This window comes from Ochlerotatus camptorhynchus, unplaced genomic scaffold (assembly GCF_037179485.1).
Source record: "Ochlerotatus camptorhynchus isolate MF236.1 unplaced genomic scaffold, CSIRO-AGI_Acam_v1.1 ptg000146l, whole genome shotgun sequence".
Classification (NCBI taxonomy): Eukaryota; Metazoa; Arthropoda; class Insecta; order Diptera; family Culicidae; genus Ochlerotatus; species Ochlerotatus camptorhynchus.
The window spans coordinates 819,425-829,834 of NW_027040636.1; the positions used below are offsets into that span (position 1 = coordinate 819,425).

Consider the following 10,410-nt stretch of genomic DNA (forward strand, 5'->3'; position numbering starts at 1 on the left):
CAAATACGTGTATCAAACTTACCTATTTCTTTGACGCTGTTCTGCACATTGTGTATAGGGCCTTTTGATAGATTTGCCGTTCCACTTGATAATCCAATGCACGTATCTGTATCACATTTATCATTTTCTGAAACAATTAGATTAGAAAACAGAAAATTAGAACTACACAGAGTTATTGTTGAAGATTATTATCAATGGAATTACTAAACATTTCACCATTATATAGATTAAATCCGAATTTTTATTGTTCTTGTCATATTATTTTCGCCATGGCTCTGGTTGATATGTTTTTAATATATGTGAAAATTCACAGATTATGAAATTGTTTCAAATCAGACGCTTGTTTTGACGGGGTTACGGGGTCTCGCAAAAGGTTCACAGTTTTTATTAAGAATGTTGATGAATTACTGTGAGAATTTCCTTAGATATTCGACTGAAGTTATACATTAGAAGTTGTGTTTCGGCTTAGCAGTCGTGGAGAAATAGCTGATTACTATATTATTTACTGATTTTACTGATATCATTATTTTCAACTATCACAACGTACACATTGGGTCCTATCCGTGCGCGATCACTGTTTTATTTTTTCGATCCAGGGGTTAGGATCCTCATAATGGCCTATAGTTTATTTATAATTATTTTACATTTAATTTACTAATTCAATAAATGATCTTCAAGAATGCTAAGCTGAAACACAACTTCCAATACTATGACATGAGTAGAAGGGGAAAACATGCCAAAAAGCAATTTTTCCTCAGTTTTGCGGGGGCGTTTATATACTATTCCCTTGTATCGCCCTAACATTGTCAACAAATTGCTGTCAAAACTGAATATGTGGTTGTCATGGCAATAGTCATCAAGCCTGACTCTGTTGTTGTTTGAAGCAATGGATATTGTTGTTTGTTTATGGTTGTTTTTATTGTGTTGAGCAAAAATGATGTACAATTAGCAGCTTATAGAAACTCTGAATAAAATCCATATTAAAATAGAAAAAAATAGTTAACATTCCTGGCATCATTGGTCAACTCCGTCAAACACTACACACAACTTTCCGAAGGGATTCTTCAAAAATCATTAAGAAGAGTGAGAAGCTCGATTGTCATGACTTTGCAGCAGATGTCGCTAACAAATAGAAACTACAGCTTTTTTTGTGTATACAAAATGTTGTGAGATATCATTCATGCTTGTCGCACAACATAAAAATTCATGCATTAGGAGACAGGCCTGGTTTAGTGGTTAGCATCCATGCCTATCACGCAAAAGTTTACGAGTTCAAATCTCATCTCCGAAGTCACGAATGACCTAAAATGTGTTAAAGAGTTTGGCACGAAAACGTGAGGACATTTGCCAGATGTGTACCGGAATCCATTGACTATATTTTGGCAGGAATTTGTGCCAAACTCCCGGTACAGTCCCGATCTTGTTCTGGAAAATAGACCGTTTCAAGCTATACTGAGACCGATAGAATAAATGCATCTCCTTAAATATGAGACCTTAAGACCAATTTGGAAAGTATATGTCACCACTTGAATCATTAAAAACAGTTCGACTGACTTCAGTAAAGTTGAAATCTGTGTCTGGTACTTTTTGCATTAAAACTTCGTTCAACTTTGAGCGATGAGTTTGTATGTTTTGAATGAAATTTTTTTAAAAAAGATTTAGAATGTTAATTTTCTAAATTGAAATAAAGGTATTAATTTATTAAACTATTTTTAATTCTTCAAATAAATAAAAAAAAAATCTTCTGCCTCTCTGGCTTTTTACGTTTTATGCGAGCTTTGACGGCTCTCAACTTAATGTTCTTGATGCACTTTCACAGTTATCAATTGTGAGCCGGTATTATAGAAACTACCCCTACATTCAGCATATCATCATCGTCACTGAGGTGGAAAAGGTAGTAGTTACAACTCGATGATAAGTGGTGTGATGTAATGTGAAGGGATTGGTGGCCTAATGGTGACCATTTTTGATTACTGAGCAGAGGTTCGTGGATTGAGCCCAGGCTTCTTCATATAAGAAGGTCGTAACCACCGTATCGCATTCTTTACTAACATGAGCACAATCTTTCAATTCAGTGCAACGTTCACAAAAACGAGCCCTGCTCTACTGTCCCTGATTATATAGTCAACGTAACCACCAACAGCATCACTTATGGAAAAACACGTTTTTTTTTTGTTTTCAGCCAAACAAGAATATCTTTTAACAATGTCAATCAAATCATCTGTCCATTTGATAAAGATTAACGGTTAGAAGTGGGCCGAGCAGACTTTATGATTTGTTACATGTTAATTTTATCTGAAATACGTATACCTACATCAGCTAATGCAAACAAACAGGTGTTTTGCTGAAGGTTTCAGTTTCAGTAGTTGTGTAAAGGAAATAAATATAGAAGAATTTAAATGCCCGGAAGAAGTGCCCTGAATTTGATGCTGTTTAAATGTAATTTAGTCAAAATGAAGGTATTTTATGTACCTTCATAAAAAAAATTGCAAAATTACTCCGACGGCCTTTGGATGAACTTGCTGTCTCTTTTTGGAATTCCTGCCATCATCCACCACTGGAATGGTTAACCTCAGCGGCATTTTTTTTCCAACATCGAGCCATCTGTGCTGCGTCTTGAGTCGCCTGTTCAGTTTTCTTTATCTTCCGCTTGATAATTGCCCAATACTTTTCGACTAGGCGGAATTGCGGGCAGTTGGGTGGATTGATATCCTTGTCGACGAAACCACCTTATTGTCGCGGTTTCACAGTGATTGCCTGCCAAATCAAACCAGAACTTCACTGGACCTTTGTGAGCCTTGGTGAAAGGCAGTTTACATTTCTTCAGGCATTCTTGTTTATACAGCTTCGAGTTCATTGTTTTGTTGGCAATGAAAAGTTTGGTTTTGAGTCAGCAGCCTCAAATTCCTTGCCAGATCATTAGTTTTCGGGTGAATTTATCGGCGAAAACAAACTTAAATGTGCTGGGAACATCACCCCGTGCTGTGGCCAGATAAAACTCTTGTCCGGGAATCTGCCTTAAATCGGTGATTTTCAACTTTTTCGTGATATTTCGAATTAACCACGTCGGGTCTTCGACGTGGGTGTGCACTGAAGGATCAATTTTCTTTTTTCGTCTTCCGTCTAGTATGACTTTTCTAATACTGCGCGTATTGAGATGAAACTTTCACTACTGAAACACGTGTACTTTCAAAGCAAATAGCTGTCAAAACATTCCAAACTACTAGAGGCACGGATATAGAACAAATAAAGTGTTAGTATTCTATGTGGACCAGACTTTAGTTCCGACTCGGAAGGTGAAAATGATCCTGATTTGCCAATTCTAATCGACATGCAACTGAAGCCAGATGCAACTGCCGCACCAAGGCGGAGGCCGATACCACCAACAAATCGAACAGAGTAACAGAGGGATTTCCGAACATTTTAATTTATTTTCAAAGTGTCAACTTTAGGTCGAAATTCATTATATGGAATACATCTCTTGCACTCTTCCTCTTTCTTCTCGCGAGGAAGCATTTAAAAAATAAATTAGAAAAAAATTATGAGGGAAAACTTGTGCGTCTGATATCGTATAAATTCAAGAAATTTAATATAAATTCGAGGAACTGTGTAAAGCTTCCAAGAAATTCCGAGTGTTTTGTAAAACTTTGTATAATTGGAAACATTCTTCAAGTTCTATCCAACAAACCATGAAAGCTGAAAAAGAGCTTGTTCATGCAAAATTTAGCTTCTTCCGCATTTTTTTTAGCTTATTCAGTTTTTAATCATTTCAAATTGTTTGTTGGGTATTAGCTTCAGGGCAGTTCGTTAAAGTTTAATGGACTTTTAATAAACCTGAAATATCCGTAGAACTTCAGGGAACTTACCACAAAACCAACGAAATCCAAAAATGATCAGAGATCTTTCTAGAAAAACAGCGGGCTTAATATGAATTCTGAGAGGTTTGTAGAAGTTAACCAACAAGGAAATTCGTAGAAGGTCAGCAAAACTTAAGTAATGATAAGGAACTTTGAAGTTATTATTCCACCCCCAAGAATTTTATGATAGCAATTTTCACCTCCGCCATCTGCTGAGAACGGTGCTGAATATATATGCTATATATTAATATAGAGGTGACCTGCGGAACCTTAGCATACTACGAGGATGGTGACATGTTGCCATGGATTGAGTAGAGTGGAGACAACTTCTTCGGATAGCAGGGGACATCAAGGCTTCAGCCTGATTGAGATAGAGAGCATATAGAGGTAAGGTCAGGTTTACTTTATTAAGGAGACTTACAGTCCGAGTCTGGTTCATCTATGGATGCTAATATATAGCTGATGTAATGTTAAAATGACAAACTTGAGGGCATTTATAGTACTAGTAGTGCTAATGTTTACATAGGGCTGGCGTAGAAAACGTGGAAAAAATAACTCCCGTTCTCGGGCGAAATCTATTGGGAATCTCTAAAATTTCTGTTGGGATTATACTTTCTTAGTTATTTTCTTAGGATTATTTTTAATCTAGGTCTTAATGAGATTTTACAGTTTTTTGTTATTTTCTAGATTTGCTCATTTATTCTCTAGAAAAATCTGGGCATTTTCTTCTTAAGGTACTGCGGAAATTAAAATGTTAAAATTTTTCATAATTTCTCTGTGGATTTCTGGATTGTGGATATAAAATGTTTTTTTTTCATTTCCTAGTGCAATTCAGTGGAATTCATTGTAATGTTTTCATTTTATCCTGTTCAGATTTTATAGAATTTTCATTTGGGATTCTTTTGAATCTTCCTTGGAGTTATTTTAAGTAGAATACCACTTGGAATACTTTAGAACTCCATTTGATGCTCTACAGAATCTCACTTGAGGTTCATGATTATACTTCTTGGGATTCTGTAGAATTCCTCTTTGATTCGAAATGGTGCTGGTGATTTACGTGGATAAGCCATTTATTAGTGAAAAATCTGCATGAAAACCATTGCCGTTCGATCTTATGCCCACGTTTATCAAAAAATGTCACTTATTTTCCAACAATCTTCAAATTGAAACCTTAAATACATGTTCTGTAAGCACAGTTCAGTTAATCATTGTAGTTAATGAGTTACATACAGTGCTATGATTATACGGATTTTAGTGTATATTTAGCATATAGCAGAAAATATGGTTAATTATGAATTTTGGAGAGACGTCATGATTGCATTCAAAGGGCACTTACGCCAAAACGTTTTTTTTTTTTTCAATAATGCTCACATATTTTCGAACAAATAAAAAAAGTGTTTGCATTTAGAGCGTATGTATTATATAGTAAAAAATGCATAGCAACAAAAAAGATTATTTTTGTTATTTTGGCTCTTACGTCAACTATGCAATCATGGGCAGTGTAGGGCCCACCCAATTTAATATAATATCCCAGTGATTTCTCGTGGAAGTACAGAACATATTTCGGCATCCAATAAAGCAAGTATCACGTCAACATATTTCTACCCATTGCCTTATTGACCTAAACTCGCATGCGGCCGGTACTGGTATTAGCTTTTGTAAAGTATCTGATCACCAGTTTTTTTCACATTGAGGATGCAATCTCAAGCACCACAACTGTCGATTTTCCGTGGAAATACAGGTGAGCTGGAAATAATGAAGTAGCGATCGCGGGCGTTTAATCATGTTGATGGCTCATGCATAAAAAATAATAATACTGTTAAAAAACACATGACAAATTGTACAAAATTTCATTAGAATCGAAAAGATGAAGTCTTATTGATTTGTCAATTGGTGTGGAAAAGTTTTTCCTTATTGAATTACTGCAGATTCAATTACTCAAATGATTCCGGGTTAACACGATATAATTAATTATCTTAAACTATGAATTGAACAATTCAAATGATCGTCAATGTCCAAATTTTCCTATTCGCTTCCAAGTGTGCCCAGGACTGATTCTTGAAATACAAATACATACATTGACATTATCTTCTGAAAATAAATATATCTCTAAAGCTTTCCAAAATCAGCATACAATCCATACAATCGTAGAAACATAACTTATGCAACTCTTAAAAATATCAAAGCAATCTTTTACCCCGCTTGAACCATTTGATTTAAATAAATTAAGCATGCATTATTCCAATGGCGAATTCCAGCAAAAGTCACAAAGACTCATTCGGTATGGAATGATAAATAAAGGGTGATACGGTCAAAATTTGGTCAATATCAACTTGACGTATTTCTTTCAATTTTGCATTTAAAAAACCTGAACACCCCTCATTTTGAAGGTGTGTGTGTGTAGAATGTTGCTCCTATTTTGATTTTGGAATTCACTCTTCAGTTGTCAAAATGCCGTCCAAGCAAGAAGAGCAGCGTATCAAAATTTTGCTCGCGCATCGCGAAAATCCGAGCTACTCGCACGCAAAGTTGGCAAAATCGCTAAAAGTTGCCAAATCAACCGTTACAAATGTTATTAAAGTGTTTGGGGAACGTTTGTCGACAGCCAGGAAGTCTGGATCGGGGGGAAATCGAAAACCGGAAGCCGCTGAGACGACAAAGAGAGTTGCCGGTAGTTTCAAGCGAAACCCTAACCTCTCTCTCCGAGATGCCGCAAATAAGCTGGGTGTATCGTCTACAACCGTGCATCGAGCCAAAAAACGAGCCGGACTATCGACTTACAAGAAGGTAGTGCCTCCAAATCGCGATGATAAACAAAATACGACGGCCAAAGCGCGATCCCGGAGGCTGTACACGACGATGCTGACGAAGTTTGACTGCGTGGTAATGGACGACGAAACCTACGTCAAAGCCGACTACAAGCAGCTTCCGGGACAGGAGTTTTATACGGCAAAAGGAAGGGGAAAGGTAGCAGATGTTTTCAAGCACATGAAACTGTCAAAGTTCGCAAAGAAATATCTGGTTTGGCAAGCCATCTGTACCTGTGGCTTGCATAGCTTCCGGGACTGTCAACCAAGAAATTTACGTGAAAGAGTGTTTGAATAAACGTCTGCTGCCTTTCCTGAAGAAACACGGTTGTTCCGTACTGTTTTGGCCGGATTTGGCATCTTGCCATTACGGTAAAAAGGCCATGGAGTGGTACGCCGCCAACAACGTGCAGGTGGTTCCCAAGGACAAGAACCCTCCCAACACGCCAGAGCTTCGCCCAATAGAGAAATACTGGGCTATTGTCAAGCGGAACCTAAAGAAGACCAAAAAAACTGCTAAGGGCGAGCAGCAGTTCAAGGCAAACTGGCTTTCTGCGGCGAAGAAGGTGGACAAGGTGGCTGTACAAAATCTGATGGCAGGGGTCAAGCGTAAGGCCCGGCAATTCGGATTTGGAAAAGCGGAAGCCTAACTGAATATTTTTCCTGAATTTTATACTAATTGAACTTGAAAAAGAAATTTAATTTGATTTTTTAAATAAACGATTTCACCGATTTACACGCGTTTTCCCTTGACCAAATTTTGACCGTATCACCCTTTAATCGAATTTCATCAGTCCCATCCCATCCTCATCATCATTATCATCGTCTTCATAATATTCATCATCGGCGGACAATTGTTACCTCATTTGTCACATCACGCTCCGAAATTCCAGACATCATTGCGGCGGTGCCCTCGACGGCTAAGTTGTACACGTCCCGCCACTGCATGGTGTGGTGGCACCGGGATAGTTGAGATACCATCATCGTAAAACAATCACGAGAGATGATGTACAACATGTGACCAGTTGAGTCGGAAGCGCGACCACCGTCAAGATGACACGCCGAAATGTCGACCAGAAAAATAATAACTAACCGCGAAATGCCCTCTAGCCATGGTTGACGAATTTCGGTGTAAAATTTTATGCTAATTACATTTCTTCTGTGGCCCCGCGCTACTGTTGGAAGTTGGTGGCCTTTGTCGGTTGGATCGCGACGGTCGACAGATTTGTAAAACTACAACTACAGAGGAGGCAAAGTTTGACGATCACGGCCGGAGCGACGCTCGAGTGATTTATTGCGTCGATAAACTTTGCTCTAAATGCAAATTTTCTGTGATGTCCTCCACCACCGGGGTTTATTTATACTGATACGATATGCATGATGATGGACGGAACAATGGTTAAATTACATTGTTGTTTACCAACAGAGTCGGTCCTTCAGATTTAATTTGTTTTGTAGGGCAGATACTGATAAGTGATAACAGGAGGAGGCGTGTTTGATTGAACTTTTTTTTAAAAGTTTCAATTATTAATTTGAATATGATTGTGATGTTCTTAGCCTTCCGATCCCGAAATATTCGTTATAAATAATCCTTTTGTTCATTGTGTGTAAAACAATTCCATGGGTGTAGCCAGAGGAGGCAGGGAATTTTTAATGCTTCTCATGATTCAGGAACTTAATTAATTTATAATCACTAATATAATTTATGATCACTAAAGACTACCCCCAGACAACCAGAATGCACGTATATTCAAAGTTGTTTTCGTGATATACAAACATATATACAAACAAACAATTCGTATAGAATGCAGTGGAGGCAATATACGTGCATATTTTAATTTAATTTTAAACGAGTTGATTTAACATCCTTTACGATTTAATCTGTAATAACAAATTAATTTTGAAAAGTTTTACGATGTAATCCGATTTAATTTGTGATACAGTACGACGGAAAAATGAGTCATCGCATATAGGTAAAAAAATTGCATTCTACACGATTTAACTTAAACATAATGTGAGATATGCCATTCTTATATGCGATTTTGACTTAAACTGTAGCAATTTACGATACTGTCTGTACATTGTTATACGACTTCTGGTTGTCTGGGCCAGCTGAAACATGGACAAATAGCGTCTAACTGTTATCCTTCAACTGAATAGGAAATGCTTATCGCCGGAAGCTACACATTAGTTGGTAACTCCTTCCGTTGTTCCCTAGATTGAAGTGGTTAAGACTAGGGTTCTGATGCATTTTCATGATCGGTGTCATTGCTTCATTTTTTTTGCTAAGGAATCCAATTTTGACTGACAAATTGGCGTGCCTTTGAAGGGTGCTCTCACTCTTCGAAGGGTATAAAGAGCGGGACCTTTCAATTAGAATCGATTCCATGCGATGAAGGCACGAATGACAACTGTATCAAATCCGAATACTCAAAAGTTATTGATTAATACGAAATGCACTAAACTAAGGACACAAATGAGGGGCCAAACGAGGAGCCTGATGCTGAGAAGCAGAAGAAGACGCTGGTTGGCCAGAAGCCGGGTCACAAACAGAAGCAGTGCCGATCTTTGGTGGAAAAACGTAACAGCGAGGTCAAATCAAACAAGCGGCAGGAGAAGCGCTACAATCCCAAGGCCAAGGACCATTTAACGCAGGATGTTTCGTACTTGGCATTGCAGCAGAACGGCACGGCAAGAAGATAACAGGAAGGAGTTGGTTCGTGTAAGCTGATCTGGGTGTCTCCGGAGGGTGAACACAGCACTGTTCTTACCTTGAATGTAATGCACGCCCTGTAGTTCGGGACCAATCTAATTGCGGTGAAGAAACTTGCTGCCATGGGAGCCGCTTGTGTTTGGCGGATGGGTGTCGTATCCTCAAGGACGACAAGGTGATTGGTGGCACAACCATGTCAGGTGGATTGTACAAGTTGTGGGCAGTTCACGCTGTGCTTCTGGTGAATGAGAACAAATATAATCCTGACTGTTTACATACTTGGCATCGTATTCTTGGACATCGTGAGCCATTCGATCAGAGAACTGGAGATCAAAGGGCTGGTGTCTGAAGCACGTCTACCGTCTCCGAAGTGAGGCCAACTTCAGTAAATTTGAAACCCCTACATCCAACAACGAAGATGATTGGGACGTTACAATCCGTCTTAGAAATGCTATCATCGAGCAAAATCTGCCACAGGTTACCTAGGGACAGGAGGAATTTGGTGGTACATCAAATATTTGCCAATCCAGCCATGTGACCAAATTGATTTAGCCACAGAGGTCCCGTGACATGGCCATTTTGACTGTGAGCCCATCAAGCAATGTATTGCCTGCATGTGGAAGAGCGGAGTAGGAGATCCTGTCCTTGCACGAAAATGCAACGTGACCCAAATACATTTGCCCAACGATCACAAACCTGTTAGCTGCAAGTGGGTGTTTAATATCAATCTGGATATTAACGGTGAAGCCACAAGGCCAGACTTGTCGTCCAAGGATTCAGCCAGAGATACGTTACATATTACGACGAGTTATTTGCCCCCGTTGCATAGCATACCACCTTCCACATACTACTGTCGATCGCCGCTAGAAACAAGCATGTGGGCGAGAAATCAGTCAACCTGTACGGGGTCTTGAGACAGCCCATTGGGTTCCAAACCGATGCGAAGAGTGACGTGTGTCTTCTAATAGAAAACGTGTATGGACTGAAACAGGCAGGATGCGTGTGGAATTGTAGAATTATCAAGGTTTTGGGT

At 38.7% G+C, this 10,410-nt stretch overlaps 1 protein-coding gene across 1 annotated transcript in view; it reads right to left on the reverse strand.

Moving 5' to 3' along the window:
- The window catches only part of sha (shavenoid), a 155,267-nt gene that overhangs the window by 102,046 nt on the left and 42,811 nt on the right, over positions 1 to 10,410 (reverse strand). The window contains exon 3 of the mRNA XM_065221645.1: positions 23 to 127. Within this exon, the coding sequence (XP_065077717.1) occupies positions 23 to 127 (105 nt within the window). The remainder of the gene's footprint in view (positions 1 to 22; positions 128 to 10,410) is intronic.